A 16,422-nucleotide genomic window follows, 5' to 3' on the forward strand; every position below is an offset into this window, starting at 1 on the left:
GAATAAAAATGTTGGACATTTAACAAATGTCTGATTGAAATATACCCAGAGAATTGCCATATGTAGAGAACTAAACTGATGAGTAAATATAATTCTATCCACTAGCCTGTAAGCTTCTGGGGTGCAAGGATTGTCTACCCTCTCACATGTGCCTGTACAGTGCTCTGCACACTGTAAGCACTCAAATATCACTGAATAAGCTCCAGATGCTAATGAAAACCAACTTCCATTTCTAAGATTTTTTTTCTCTTTTTTATGGTCAGTGGGAAAGAGCATCACGTTGAGGAATTCTGAGTAAGTGTCCATCTCTGCTCCAGGAAATGGAGCGGTACTATCAGGAAGAGGTAAGTTAAGGTGGTAGCCAAGAGCAGCCATAAGCACAAGCATCCCAGTGCTTTCCCCTCACATTATTCTTCACACTTATGTATATACAATTTACTTAATTATGTGTTAAATTATTTTACTACTCTGTTTATGATTTTATGTCTCTTTTCACCATTAAGTTACAAGCTCCTTGTGGTGAGGGTATGTGTAAACTGCTTTCTCTGTGGGTAGGGAATGTGTCTACCTATTGTACTCTCCCAAGTGCTTAATACAGTGTTCTGCATGCAGTAAGTGTTCTGTAAATACCACTGATTTACTCATTTCCATAGGTTTAATACAGTGCATTACATCCTGTGAGCACTCAAATACTACTACTACTCTGCTACTCAAAGCAGAGTTTCTTTTAGCCTCTGTATCAGGCTAGAGATATTTTGGGCTGATGGTGGAGGTGACCATGTTTAGTGGTTATTTACCTTCTTTAGCTGTCTCTGCTTAATGGTGTTAACATTTTCTGTCTGGAAAATTTTCTATTATTTGTGTTTCTTTCTGTATGAATGTGTGGGTATGGAAGGCTTTCTGTGAGAATGTGTGGATCTCTTTAAGTTTGGTTGTCCTTGTGAGATTGCAAGAGGTCAATCAATCGTAGTTATTGAGAGTTTACTGTTTGCAGAGCACTGTACTATTTTGGAGAGTACGATGTAACAATAAACAGACACATTCCCTGCCCGCAACAAGCTTACAGTCTGGAAGGAGTTGGGTGGGGAGGGTAAGGGAGCTGGGGGTGGGGTGGTGTTTGTGTGTTTATATGTGTATGTCTCTCTCCTAGAGGATTGTGTGCATATATGCCTGAGTGAGAGTGAGCCTTTTGAGTATGTGGGTGGATGCTGAATGTGATGTGGGCCTGCATAAGTATGTTTGCCCACCTCTATGTCTATATGAGTTTGAAGCACGTGTTGAAGTATTTTGTATAGGAAGACTGCATTTTTGGAATAATTTAGTTTTGTTCAAATATCCAATTCATTTATTTTTTGCATTTCCTGTTTCATTTTCAGATAAATCTCCATGTCACTAATAAAGAATCATTCAATTTGAACGTGAATATTTGATTCATGAGCGAGTTGGGCTTTAAAAGGCCCTCTATTGCATTTTATTTAATTTTCTGGCTGCCATTTATTTCCTCAGGACTTCTCTGCTTGGAATCAACCCTATAATAGATACCCCTGGTTTTAATAAGTTCTTCTTCCTTGTCTCAGGAGACAAAGGGCGGTCTATGTTTACCTAAAAACATAGAAGATTTGGCTTCCACATTTGCTCAGCTGCCAGTAAACCATTTCAGATTATTTAACGGGAATGAGGAACCTTGGGCAAGAGCATGGAACTTGCCCCAGGGCAGTGGTGACCCTAGAACAACCTTCTTCAGGCTCATAAATCTCACACATAATTTTTCCTGGGGAAGATATGATCATAGGTTAAAAAAAATCAGAAAAGCATGTTACATGCTTTGAGATGTCCCCCAAAATGGGAAAAAAAATCAAATAATAAGATTCAGGTCTTTATGTGGAAAGAGTACCAGACGGAAGTCAGGGTCTAATCCAGGCTGGGCCATTGGCTGTTTTTGTGTGCTGTTAGCAGGTCACTTCAGCATTCTGGGTTTCAGTTTCTTCATCGACAGAATGAAGATAAAATATTTGCAACTCTTGGACTGAGAGGTCCTAGTGGGACAGAGACTGTAGCCCATGAGGTCATAATGTATCTTACCGCAGCCTTTAGCACAATGTTTGGCAAATAATAACCACCACTACTATCAATACTGCTATTACTTCTATACAAGGATAAGAACATTTTCCATCTTTAGCTCTGCTGCCACCCAGTGGGACTTTACAAATCTTCACTCCCCAGTCCCATTCTAGGTCCCCACTGGTCCCCACTGGGCTTCCAGCACTGTTTAGTTGTGTTCTCGTCCTTCAACCATGTGCATTGAGAGGGGTAAATATAACAGTTAACATCTGTGAGTGTTGCCATATTTGAAATATTTTAAGTGGAGTTGGAACAGGTCCATGTCCATCCAGATGGTCCAGATAATTGGGTCAAGGGTTCCATCCAGATTCTCTAAAAAATTGCAGCACTTTTCTCAGTTAATGTCGGGATTGTACCTCAGATCATAAGGAAAGTGACAAGACTCTAAAACAGTCATCTTGGAGATTGGCTGAGGTTTTGGTCATAACCCTCCAATGAGAAAACCCAATCAAATGCAAAGGCAGCAACTCTATTCATGGATAAGTAAACAGATTGGATATAACCACTCCCCGAAGGTTTAGATTTCAATCAATACAATGCTTCACATCATTAATGAAATGTGGTCATTATATGCCCACAATGCACATATTTGGGACAGTCTGTTTCATGGATTATTTTCTTAACGCAGTGAACATTCACATCTTAAAATAGCTGTTGCACCCCTTGAAGGGTGACAAAAATTACATCTTTAAGAAATATACCAACAGAAAAGCATATGTTCTCTTCAAGTCTTTTTTCTTAATCTGGAATTTAATGGGTGTGCCTAGGAAGACGTTCAGAAAGAAAACTGGGCTGATACAGTCTATAAGTAACTTTACGTTTCCTACCTTTTTGAAGTTGGGGCATATCTAGAGCATGCATTTCCATCCCAAGCACAATAGGGGTCTCTGGCCAGGCAGCAGTCTGCACAAGCCTTCCCATACGTATCACATCTGTGCAGAGAGAGCTGAACCAATCCATCTCTGGAACCGATGTACAATTGTTGCTGCAAATCAGCAAAGCAAATGAATTAGAAGCATCTTTCAGGCCCTACTTAAGAATGTTCCTCTTCTGAATACCCCACTCATGGGCCTAAACCTTCCACTACTTTGTGCAGTTTCCAGGCCATTATAAAGCACACGGGGGAATGACAAAAGTCAGTCGCTTTCAACTCCATCAAGCCGGGTGATTGGCAGAATATCTGTGGTACCGAGAGGGGCGGCATTCTTGAGCACTGGTGCAACCTTGTCAGAAATTTAAGAGGGTCAAAAACCAGCTGCTCAGCTTGAGGAATTAAGATGTCAAATTCTTCCTTGGTAGTTCAAAATGTACATTGGCCGATTATATGAAGTGTAGATGCCATAGGGGAAACTAATGGTGAGAATGACTTTCTCTCTATATAGTTCTTTCTATGTAGGAGGCCTGCAAGGAGCTTTTCAATCTTGTTTCATGGAGTTAAGGGAGTGTTTTCTTTGCTCTTGAAGTGCTCTCCCCCTTAAAGTGCAACTGTGAGGTAGTGTTGAACAGTATCACACAAACCTCTCTTGCCTGAAGTCCAGACAGCTGTGCTTAACCAATTCACCTAGATTTTGACATCATGGAGTCTTGTATTAAGTTCAGTAGTATTTATTGAGCACTTACTATGTGCAGAGCATTGTATTAAGCACTTGGGAGGGTACAATATAACAGAGTCCAAGATGAGCTGTTCTCACCCAAGAACATTCTGAGGGACCATATGGTCTTATGAAGGTAAAAAATATGAACAAAGTCATAAGTGACAACTAACTAGAGTGGCATAATAGTAATAATAATAAAGATGATGATGATGATGGCATTTGTTAAGCGCTTACTATGTGCCAAGCACTGTTCTAAGCACTAGGGTAGATGCAAAGTAATCAGGTTGTTCCACGTGAGACTTACAGATTTAAACCCCATTTTACAGATGAGTGAACTGACACAAAAAGAAGTGAAGTGACTTGCTCAAAGTCACACAGCTGGTAAGTGCAGAGCCAGGATTAGAACCCATGACCGCTGACTCCCAAGCCCGAGCTCTTCCCACTAAGATGGGAGTCAGAAGGATCTGGGTTCAAGTCTTGGCTCTGTCACTTGTTTGCTGTGTGACTCTGGGCAAGTCACTTAACTTCTCTGTGCCTCAGTGACCTCGTCTGTAAAATGGGGATTAAAGACTGTGAGCCCCATGTGGGACCTGGACTAGTCCCACCTGATTATGTCTTCTAGACTATAAGATCACTGTGGGCAGGGAATACGTCTGTTATATTGTACTCTCCTAAGCACTTGGATCAGTGCTCATCACATTCTAAGCCTTCAATAAATACAATTGACTGACTTGTATCTACCCCAGAGCTTAGAACAATGTCTCGCACATAGTTAGTGTTTAACAAATACCATTAAAAAAAAAAGCAATGAATGATTCTGGAGTGTAAATGTAAAGCCAAGGCCCAGGGGAATGCCTTGTCCTTTATTGTAATGAGACTAGAAATGGACCTTACAGTACATTCAGCTCCAGGTAATGCATGAGTACAAATTATTAAATATGATTTGTAGTACTTGTATACTTCACTATCTTTTAATTGTGGGTGTTTTAATGTGTTGGTGATCAGACTGAGGTAATTATTTCAATAAAACTCAACTAAGCTTTTTTAAAAATCTAATTTCAATCCATCTATAAAATTTAGACATCCGGCTGGGTGCAGAGCACTAAAACTAGGTGTCTGTGAGAGTGTAATTAGTAGACATGATCCCTGCTCTCTTCTTCCCAGGTTGTCTTTATATTCAGATGGGCATTCAGGAGAATTGAGTTTAAACGGTTTTCCGTGACTGTGGAAGTTAAGGGAAATTTAAGGGACCTGAAGATAACACTGGGTGCCCTAGCTGCCATATTTAATTTTTCAATCTGGGCAACACTTTAAATTGGGAGAACAGTCCTGAAAATGAATGTCTTCCTAATCACAAAAAGTGCCAACATAGTTCCCGGGCTTGTGGGTGAGCATTGTGCTGGCCAGACACATGTGTATGGAGATATTTTCCAGGACCAGGATAACTAGCCCTAATTCCACAAGGAAACCAGCCCCAGGGCACCAAGGCATCCAGTCATGTCAGCTGTTTTACCGGTTTCCAGCATAACCAACTCAGGGAGGTGAAGGGGCCCAGAGCTGGGATCTTACTGTGTGAGCCCCAAGCAGAGTGAGGATGAGTGGAACACATGTCACTCCCTTAAATCAGCTGGGGGATGAGCAGAAACAGGAAATGTGCCACACTTCCAGTTCAGTTAATTGGCCTTGGTCTTTCTGGCCCCAAAGAGCTCTGCTCTCTATAAGAAGTCCCCTCTCAGGGCTAGGTAATATCATTTACTTATCACTGAAACTCTAATGTGGGACTTCTAAACAGAAGGGGAAAACTATTTTAATGATTGTGGGAAGAATGGCACAATCCTTCATATCCCTGAGCAGACACTGTAGTTTACATCTAATCAAGAAAAGTGGCATTCTGCTTCTGAAATCTTTAATGCTGTTAGAATCATCCCTTGGGATTTCCCAGAGGTCTTTTCTTCAAGACCATGCTTCAAGGGCAACAGTTTACACATATTTCAATAGAAGAGTTTACACATAAGCATGGAATTTACCTGCTTCAGAGACATCTCCATATTCAGGATTACTGAAGGATGCTGAAAATAGAAGTGAAGTATCAATCATTTTATTCATCAACTTCTATATTTAATGAAACAATCTGGTGTTCTTTGTCATGTTCTCAGTAGCTAATGGCCTCATCATTCTAGATCCATTTAATCCATACGTACAGAAAGGCAGAGGTAAAGTTAAACCAAGTGAAAATTCTTATGACAGCTAAAGACATGAATGAACATATTAACAACTGTCCAGAGATTAAACACAGTTACTTAAAAATGCACTGTAGTTAATATAACTGTAATTATAATTGATGAAAAATTTACCATTTTCTCTATCATGTTTACAATCTGGTTTCACAATCTTTCAAGAGGTTTTACTGCTTTACTATTTAGAAGGTCTTCAAAATGAGGGACTAGGGCCTTCTGTTGGACTTTCAAAGATTTAAAAAGAGCAAATTTGATGTGTTTTTTTGATCCATTTGAATTTATTTGTTGTACTTAGTAAATGCTGGTAATCCTTCTGTCTTTCTTAAAACCTACTCAAAATTCTGGGTGGTTTTTGTTTGAAAATGTCAACAGCATTCAATTCCACTAACTCCTCCCTCATTAACATCATCAGAATCCATTAAGTAAACAAGGTCTCCTGAACCACAAAGTTCTTGGGCCTCTTCAGAGGTAGGTCTTGCTTTCTCTAAAAGTCCTGCAAATTTGATGTAGAAGTAGTCATGATCTAGAATCAGCAGTCTCACAAAATTTACTTCAGATGGGGGCAGTGGGGAATCTAGAGATCAAATCTGTAGCAGGGAGTCTAGGATATTTATTAAAGATTCCTACTTAACTATAATCTTAACTCTAGAAAATGGAAAGTTCTCATTCTTTTCTTAGATCAGTGTTAGATCAAAATGACAATTCAATTTTTATTACCATTAATTTTTCATATTTATAGCTCACTGCTTGCTAAATACTGAGGTGAACACAATAACCACATCAGACGTAGTAGTTTCTGACATGGGGCACACAATTTAACAGATAAGGAAAGCAGGTATTTTACAGATCGGAAAACTGAGGCCCAAAGATGTTAAGTATACACCAGATCACAGGAAACAATGGGATTAGATCCAAGTTTCTTGACTCCCAATCCCAAACTCATTCCACGAGGCCACCCTATCTCTTTTGCAAAATTTGGTTTCAGGATACCGAATGCCACTGAAATTCTAGAATCCTTAAGGCAAATTCCCTGAGCTCTATATTGGATAATCCCACAATAGCACTTACCACTTTAATTTGGCAGGGAAGAGAGGGAAAAAAAATAAATGTATACCATTTCCTTTATTTTGCTCCTTTCCAATTGAAATAGAATCTGTACAGTGACAGAGTGTCTGGGTGACCGAAGATCACTTTAGGCCATAATTTGACCTTGCACATTTGTGCTGACTATGCATTTAAAGGACGCAGCAGTAAAGGGCACTCAGAGGCTCTTAATTCAGTGGCAGACCACAGAAGAGAGCTGGCCCCTGTCTCAGTGATATTTATAATTGGCTTCCAAGGCTTTGGAAGACAGACATTAAAAGACTAAAATCAAAGAGCTCCCTGGGCAAAAGACACGATGTATTAAACACATGTACAGTTATTTTATCAATTTCCCTAGCTTTTCTTTCAAGTTGTGGATACAGCCTGTCGATTTGAAGCTTACCTTGAATATGTGTAACTCTTCCAAGACTACCTCTTCCATATTCCACTTCTCCTTTGTAATGCTGACAACTTTTAGTATTGTTCCTATGTCTGAGACAAAATGTATTATGTCAGAACCTGCTGTTGGCTTTTCAATATTTGAAAAGGAATTATAATATTTCTAGCCATGCTGATATTCCATTAAGTCTATACCATCTCCATATGGTGACTCTGACTTAACTGCTAGGACTCTAAAATGGGAAAATGGTTTCAGAACTTATTACTTTCCAAGGGGAAAAACCCTGAAATTTCCATTCACTACTTTGAAATGGCATTCCTTATCATTTTGAAGAGGACTAGAGGACTACTAGGTAATTCTGTAGGCCTGCTTGGATTTAAGTAACTTATCTTCTTTGCAAAATCTTTGACTTTGACCTTGAAAAACAATGAGGATCAAAATTCAATGGAATAAAATGTCATTCTGGGAGCAAGTCATGGAGTACCACTGAATTCTCAATGGGGTGACATGCTATAAGGAAGATAATCAAAAATAATTTACTAAATATTCCTATCAGAAGCAAGTTGCAATATGTATATTTAACTGATGTTGCTAATCTTTCCTAACATTGTGGGAGCACAATTCACAGTATTGCATATAACTCAGCGTGGCTCAGTGGAAAGAGCACGGGCTTTGGAGTCAGGGCTCATGAGTTCGAATCCCAGCTCTGCCACTTGTCGGCTGTGTGACTGTGGGCAAGTCACTTCACTTCTCCGTGCCTCAGTTCCCTCATCTGTAAAATGGGGATTAAGACTGTGAGCCCCACGTGGGACAACCTGATTCCCCTATGTCTACCCCAGCGCTTAGAACAGTGCTCGGCACATAGTAAGCGCTTAACAAATACCAACATTATTATTATTATTATTAACTCAACTTGTGCTAGGCAAAACCTCTTGAGTTATTCTGTTCCTGTTTTAATAAAACTAGCTACATTATCCTTGAAATATTATCTTAGAGACTCATTTTCCATATGCTAAAAATTTAAATATAAAGCACAATAATGATGTTTGTTTCTAGTATTGTACTCTCGCCACTCATTTTGTCTCAGTTGAAATTATAGAGCACCACCTAGTGAATGCATATTATTTAACACCCCAAACTTTATACTATGCTGTTTTAGTTGTAAGATTGTTGATGGCAGGACTATTTAGCGCCCCCCGCAAAAAAAGATTAAAAAATCCTTGCTGTAAACTCCCAAAATGCATATTGAGTCTCTCTGAGGAGTGACAATACTCTCTCATGAAGCTCCCCAAAGAGACTGAATATGCATTAGTGGCATATTAATATGTATTGAATATGAATTCCACATTCTTTGAACTCTTATTAGTTATGAAATTATTTATTAAGCACTTACTGTATGCTGAGCACTGCATTAAGTACTGTGAAAGAATACACAGAGGGAATTAGTAAAGGTGCCTGTCCCTCAAGGCTCACAATCTAAAAATCTTATGAGGACATGAATCTTTTCTAATTTTCTCCATTCCCTTTATTTCTATTTTTGAATACAGACACAATTATTTGGTACTCTTTTGTGTTTGAATAGTATGCATTTACTGTTTTATACAGTCAGAATCTACCTGAAAACACTGCATAGGTAATACAAGTGATCTCCAATTGTCTAATAGAAAATGTTTTTTAAGAGGTCATCTGCACAAAGACCACATTTTGGAGGAATTGGGAGTGTTTTCCTTGAAACAGTTTTCACTTTTTTTCACCTAGCTCCTTTCCACTAATGGTGATGACCATAACACTAAAGAAGCCTTTCCATTTTGAAGACAGTATTAACCGTGTCATTACAATTTATCATTTAAGTGGATAGGCAGGTTGTATGACCATAGATGGGGGATTTCTTAAGGCAACAGAACTTTGATCTAGAAGTAGAAAAGATATTCCACTCTAAAACTTCAGTCTATAGATCACATCTCCCTTCTGCCCCAAGCAAAAATATCCGATTTCTTTTAAAAAATGCCAGCTTCTTGCAGACTGATTCTATAGCAGTAAAGCCAAGGGACATTTTTCCACACTGTATTCTTTGCAATATGATGCCTCACGGGAATATGAAAGTAAACTTTGAGCATACCTGTTCCAAGAAACATCACATCATACTGGCCATCTTCTGCCATAACGTGATCCACCACAATTTGGGTCAATCTGTAATCCACGTTGATTCTAGTAAATGAAGGTCCTCCAGAGACCGGGTACACTGATTTATACATCACAGGATGACGCTTTATAAAGCTAATGACATCATCTGGGAAATCCCGGGTTGATTTGATCAGTGGGTCATAGGTTTTGCTTGGACACTGAAAGAGAAGGAAGGAGAGAATCATTCACTCATTCAATCGTGTTTATTGAGCACTTACTGGGTGCAGAGCATTGTACTATTGGAAAGTACAATTCAGCATCAGATGGAGACAATCCCTACCCAACAATGGGCTCACAGTTTAGAGACCCTCCCACTGTAAAGGCTGAATTGCTTTTTATCTGCGGAAATTGTATTGGAGGTTTCTTGGAAATTAAAGCTAAAATTAAATTTGAAGAAACCTGAGAAACTTGGCAGAATCATTCATGAATAGTGCTTCGTGCTGAATACACCCATTTTTCTCTGTCAAACAAGCCTCAAATTGTATCAAATAGGAATGAGTAGCTTATGTGTGTTACAGGCTCCTTACATCTATCAGAGTCGACTATAAAGGCTTAGTCTGGCCATTTCACCTGGAGGGTAAAGCAGGTAGATTAGGAGGCAAACAATTGAATGTTGTTTCCTATTGCTTGGAGGAAGTTTACATCCGTCCACAAAGTCTTTTTTTGCACATTTACCTCAATAATCATTTTGTTTTCTTTCTATTTGTCTTCTTTTCCTTTCCCACTTCCGCCATATAAGGTCCCGGAGGGCAGGGATCAACCAGGTCTTCTAGTTTTATTTTCAGCTTCTAAGCAAACTGAGAAGCAGCGTGGCCTAGGGGAAAGAGCTTGGGCCTGGGAGTCAGAAGGCCCTGAGTTCTGATTCCAGTTCCGCCACTTGTCTGCTGTGTTATTTTCTCAAGTCACTTCTCTTCTCTGCACCTTAGTTACCTCATCTGTAAAATGAGGATTAAGACTGGGGCTCACAGTCCAACCTGATTAGTTTGGTACACTGCTTAATACAGTGCCTGGCATATAATAAGTGCTTAACAAACATAAAAAATCACTTAGTTCAGTACGCTACACATAGTAGGTATTCATACACTGATGAGCATCCTCAACACCAAGAGCATTTATTGAGTGCCTACTGAATGCAGAGAAAAGTATTCAGTGTTAGGGAGCAAACAAAATAGAAATCATGGTCCCTGACATTGAGATGCCTACAAACTAATGACTTTAAAATGTCTATCAACAACTCCTGTGCATCCCTATTCTTTCTTTTCCTATTCCTTACTTTTTTTAAGGTTTTTAATATATATTTGAAGTTACACAATATACTTGTTTCCTTTTATTAATCCATGTCCTCCAACACACGGGGTTTATCAGAGGAGGCTGCACTCCTGAAGTCATATTCACACAATAGAGATCCAGGAAAGGGAAAGAGAAAGTGGCCAGTGACCAGGAAAAGGGGCTTCCTGGCTGATGGTCAAGCCAGCAGGTACTTGATCCAGATCTATAGAAAAAAAAAAGAGGAGGTCTTAACATTTCTATTTGGGCTGAGAGTAGACCTAAGTCGAATTCATGGGATTTTTAAAATGGCAAATCCTGTAGTGGAATATCTGATTCAGCCCCATTTTCTGGGTCTAATGCGTCAATCGAAGATATTTCCCAAGAGAAAATGCATGCTCCTGTGTTTGAATCATCTTCACTACATATAAATTTTCAGAAGCCCAAGAAAAGGCAGTGACATGAGGAGTTCTCTCACAAAGTGATTAAATGACTGTCTAGACTACTGCGTCTTAACATCTGCAGTCACAAGCTACATTTCAGGAAACATGCTCATATTTCAATATTTTGTGAATAAATTCCACGTTGGAAGAAGGAACTTACAGTCCTTCAGAAATGAAAATCACATAATGGGACAATTAGGCTGTGAAACTGAAAGTAACCCTTGTTAAATATGTTGAATTACTGTTTTGAGCTCATCAGAAGAAAGTCTCAGAATGAATGCAAGGCATTTTTGCTTATTATTAGTGATTGATCTAAATTATAGGAAAACCGTCACATTCTTTTTTATAAGTAAATCAAAGCATGCTAATCTGAAATCAAAAGAATATCTGTTATTAAAAAAACAAGTGAAATATCACTTAGTACAGTGCTTCGCACATAGTAAGCGCTCAATAAATACTATTGAATGAATGAATGAATGAAAAATGTCTGAAAGGCTTCTTGGAAGAACTGTATTTCTGAAGTCAATGGAGCAATTTAAAATCATCCTGACTGATTTTAGAAAGTTAAGGACAATACTTTGGACCAATTTAGGGATGGATAAAACAAACTAGCGGGCATTGTTTTAACGCATCCATCAGAAGCAGCGTGGATCAGTGGAAAGAGCCCGGGCTTGGGAGTCAGAGGTCATGGGTTCGAATCCTGGCTCTGCCACTTGTCAGCGGTGTGACTGTGGGCAAGTCACTTAAGTTCTCTGTGCCTCAGTTACCTCATCTGGAAAATGGGGATTAACTGTGAGCCTCACGTGGGACAACCTGATTACCCTGTATCTACCCTAGCGCTTAGAACAGTACTCTGCACATAGTAAGCACTTAAATACCAACATTATTATTATAGGCCATTGTTTCGTTTCTTCGCCTTTTGTCAGTGTCATTGGCCTCTAGACCTTATTAGCAAGTCTGCACTGCCCTCTGGTGACTGAATACGGAAAGTCAAAACCAAATGGTTTTCACGTCTAAATTTTAAAATCCAGCCGCAAGACCTTCCAAACAGGCACAGGACACTTTCAGTGTTTTGCAGGCAGCTGTTTTATATCTCCATGAAGTGGTGTCTTTCAAACTACAATTTTCTTTTCCCGGTTTGGAATGTGTATGATTTTAAAGGACAAATCCTAAATTTGATAGTATTTGGTAGCAGTATTTCTGGAGTGCCTTCTGGGATCCATGCACTGAACTGAGCTCTAGGGAAGTAAAAATGAACTGGCAGTACCACACCCAGCAATAATTAATGCACGTGGATGGTAAAATAACTGAAATTTTCTGGCTGGAGGGCTCAAACTAGAAAATATCCTCTTGCCCAGATAGGAAACTGGAGACATTAGGTTGGAGGAAAATTATTAGAACAGTTTGGGAAGATAATGGGATTCTGAAGTTATTAGTAACTAACAAAATAAAATGTGTCATCTCCACTAATAGCTAGGCAACTATCAAGGGCACTATAATAATTTTAAATAGCCAGCATTCATTTATTCAATTATATTTATTGAGCACTTACTGTGTACGAAGCACTGTTCTAAGCAGGCAGGTAGTGAAAATAGCCAACCAGATCAGTGGATATACAGCTCAAAGTCCAATTATGGACTGTATGTTCCAGTTCAGTTAAAAAAAAGTCACCCCAGGGATTTGAATAGTTTACCACCTCATTAGGTAAAACACTGTCTGTCACTCCTTTCAAAGGTTAAGTGTTGAACTTTGAAACACACAGAACCAAAAAAATTACCAGACTCCAGAGATGTAAATTTGAACATAAAATGCAGTATGTAATGTCCCAACTTTGTGACCATGAACTTTTCTTATTAGTATTAATCAATTTTGCTGAGAGATAAAATGAAAGAAAAAAAATCACTTATATTAACCCTGAAGTATTAGAGTTAACAGATCCTCTCCCTTACTCAGCCCTGAACCAAAGCGTTTGGACGGAGTTAATAGCACCAAAGCTTAAATCTGATTTCAATTGGCTTTCATAAAAGCATCTCCTCTGAAATGTACTTTGCCAGCACGTTCATCTCTGTGGCATTTTGCCAGCATTTGAAAAAGATCTTTATCCTTAAGGTTGCTGGGCATGATGATCTCTCATATTCCAGTCTCTATTGTGCTTTTGCAAAGTGAGTCCTGGGGGTTTGAGGTAGTCAGACGAGATTTGGAACCAAATCATGTTATTTCAATGTATTGAAGCCAGACGGATTTTTGCTTTGATATAACAGAGTGAGGCAGCTTGAGAGATCTAAAGATCCGTTAAAACCCAAAGCGAATGAGCTATAGATGAGAGTCCCTGACTGGCCACAGAAAATTTTTTTTTAAAAAGTTTAAAATTGTGATAGCCAATCTGTAAATTTTTTTAATATCACTGACATTCATTTACCATGGAAGAAGCCAGAGAAACTCCCATTAAAACTATCTGTCCCTGGCACTAAAAATTTAATAACTTTCCCTTTGTATATTTCTTTACCCTCTGGCACTCATCAGCACCTCTCCAAACACACTGCAGTGTGTTATTTATCTCCACCCTCCGTTTGGAGATATCTAGGGGACTTCCACCACTCTGCCTTCTATAAGTTTTCCAAATAAATCACTTTAATTATCTGCTGCTTTAACTGCGTGTTTGAAAATCTGGATGAGAAGTCCCGAGACAGAAGGTATTACCTGAACTTTGGAGAAAAAAGAAAAAACCACCCAGTTAGTCTCTTGTTGGATGCCTTAATAGCTAGCAGAGGGCCTCGAGAGGCTGTGGAACCTGCCCCAAATCGCTATCTATAGGTTAAAAGAGTGAAGTGACAGGGAGACAGTGATGGCTAAACTCCTCAGTGGGACTGGCAACTGTTCAGGTGTTAAAAGTGTTGTACTTGGCTGGACCAGTTGTTTAAAGAGGAGTCTTTAATAGAAAGAGAGGGAAGCAATGATTAAGAAAGGGAGAGAGAGCGAGCTTTGCATCCCATGAGAGACCTCTGCCCACTGGCAAAGCACCAGACAGCTGTTTAAGGTTTTCTCTACCCGTTGTTATGGGCTGCCTCCTTGGGTAGCGTTTCCTCTAAACTAATCAGCAGTGGGCTTAAACAGAGGGGAGATGTGTCACAGTAAGTGACTGAGTACATCAAAATAAATCAGACTTGAGCTCTCTGCCAGCAGCTGGGAAACCCTGGGGTCTTTAAAGGGTTTTGTCCAAGTAGCACCAAGGGCAGACCTGTCTTTAATAGCAAGGATTTTAGAGGAGTGTTTACAAAGACGCAACCCATCTATCGCTTCCATCTAATTTTTCTGGATCTCACCAGCACCCAAATCCCCCCGAACTGCTGAGAAATGAAAGGAAAGTACATACTTGGCAGAGTAGTCTCAGCTCTGGAAAAACACAAGGTGCTGAATTCAGCCCAGAGGCCTATTGAAGAGCACATGGGACTTCAAGTCAGTTCAGAAGTTCTCTCATGTGGTTTGAATTATCAATCATGTTTTGCCCTAGCTGCTGCCATCTTTAACCAAACAACTTCTGAGCATCCAAGTTCACAAAATACAGGTTGTAAAACTGTTCACTGGCTTCCTGTTCTGCCTAGCCACCATGAACCTGGTACTGTTTCAATAGGAGCCCCAATGGAAATAGTATCCTGGTCCTGGAAGACAAGACAAGGGCTCGAGAATAACCTCAGAGCATTAAATAGGCGACCAGAAACTCAGACTGAAGCTGAATGTGGCTAAGGGGATACTTGGAGGCTTCAGCTTGACCCTGAACTCCATCGATTAGACCTAAGCTGCCTTCATGAAATGTTTACATTTGAGAAATAAGGTTCTTGAAAGATCCAGGCATTTTTTTGAAAAGCTGAAGGGTTTGGCCAACTGAAGAAAACTGTTAGTTCAGGTGGCGATTGATTGTAGCTGACCCCTGTTCACACTTTACCCTGACCTGTGAGATATGAAGGCTATCCCCTTCCCTTCCATGCTCTCACACAGCACACATTAGGAAACACTAGGGGAGAGCAATGGGAGAACTACTCAGATGACCCTAACTTTGTAAGTGGCTTTATAAGCTTACTCCTAGCAAAAATGCCAACCTTCCCTACCAACAAAATAAACTTTTAGAAGGGCTGAAAGGTGAAAGGTGACTGAGTTTAAGGAAATTCTCAATCCATTATGCACAAGTAGGAGGCCACAGAAAATTTCAGAATAGAATCTACTCAGACACCAATGGCTATGTAGAGCATTCAATAAGGTACAAAGAATTGAGAGGAAGGAGGAGTAGGGGAGTTTAAGTAGCATAAATCCAGTGTACAGACCTAAATTTCCCACCATACCACCATTCTCCCTATCTTAAAGGGTGTAGTCTTGATTTTCTCCTTGTTCTCTTTCAACTTTTACATTCAGTCTGTCACTAAAACCTATTGCTTTTTACCCACAGAATTTCCTGGATTAGTCCTTTCTTTCTATCCAAATGGCAACCAACTTGGTCCAGGTACTTGCCATATCCTCTTCTTGTTGGCAGGGATTGAGTGTTTGAAAATTGTCCCGTGCACAATAAATACTATTGATTGATTTGAGTGAGAACTGGTCTGCCCTTCTGATGCTTATGATCAAAAAGATGATGACAGAAAACTGCCTTGAAACCAAGCTTTTGGTATTTGAGTATTCGTGCAAGTATACTAGCTAAATCCCCATCAAAATATAGAAAAATTCTACTATCTACATAGCTTCTAAGGCCAAAATGAAAGATCCAAAACAACCACTCATCCCAGCGAGCATAACTTAGAGTTTCTGGCAGACTGTTATTTATTATTACTTGACCCTTGTTTCACTCTTAAATGAAAATACCTATTTGCACAGTTGACTCTTCCTTGTTTCATTTTTCTTAGTGCTTCTCATTAACGCTATCCCGCTGGAACACCCAGCAGGGGAGGAAGGTCTGAATCAAAAGTGTGATAGAGGCAACGCTTCAGATTTCTTAAGCAAACAGTAGAGGGCAGGCCAACCATTTGACTTGGAAAAGGGCCTCGCGAGTCTTCCCTCAGTCTTGCTGAGCTAGTGGCTCAGCATTTTAAAGGAATGATATCACA

General features: G+C 39.6%; 1 protein-coding gene across 6 annotated transcripts in view; it reads right to left on the reverse strand.

Moving 5' to 3' along the window:
- The window catches only part of SEMA3D (semaphorin 3D), a 171,232-nt gene that overhangs the window by 14,926 nt on the left and 139,884 nt on the right, over nucleotides 1-16,422 (reverse strand). For all 6 annotated transcript variants that reach the window (XM_007670948.3, XM_029077347.2, XM_029077344.2 and 3 more), the window contains 4 exons: nucleotides 9,556-9,778; nucleotides 7,440-7,528; nucleotides 5,744-5,785; nucleotides 2,949-3,106 (listed from right to left, as the gene is read on the reverse strand). In XM_007670948.3, the coding sequence (XP_007669138.1) occupies nucleotides 2,949-3,106; nucleotides 5,744-5,785; nucleotides 7,440-7,528; nucleotides 9,556-9,778 (512 nt within the window). The remainder of the gene's footprint in view (nucleotides 1-2,948; nucleotides 3,107-5,743; nucleotides 5,786-7,439; nucleotides 7,529-9,555; nucleotides 9,779-16,422) is intronic.

Source organism: Ornithorhynchus anatinus, chromosome 13, assembly GCF_004115215.2.
Source record: "Ornithorhynchus anatinus isolate Pmale09 chromosome 13, mOrnAna1.pri.v4, whole genome shotgun sequence".
Taxonomy (NCBI): Eukaryota; Metazoa; Chordata; class Mammalia; order Monotremata; family Ornithorhynchidae; genus Ornithorhynchus; species Ornithorhynchus anatinus.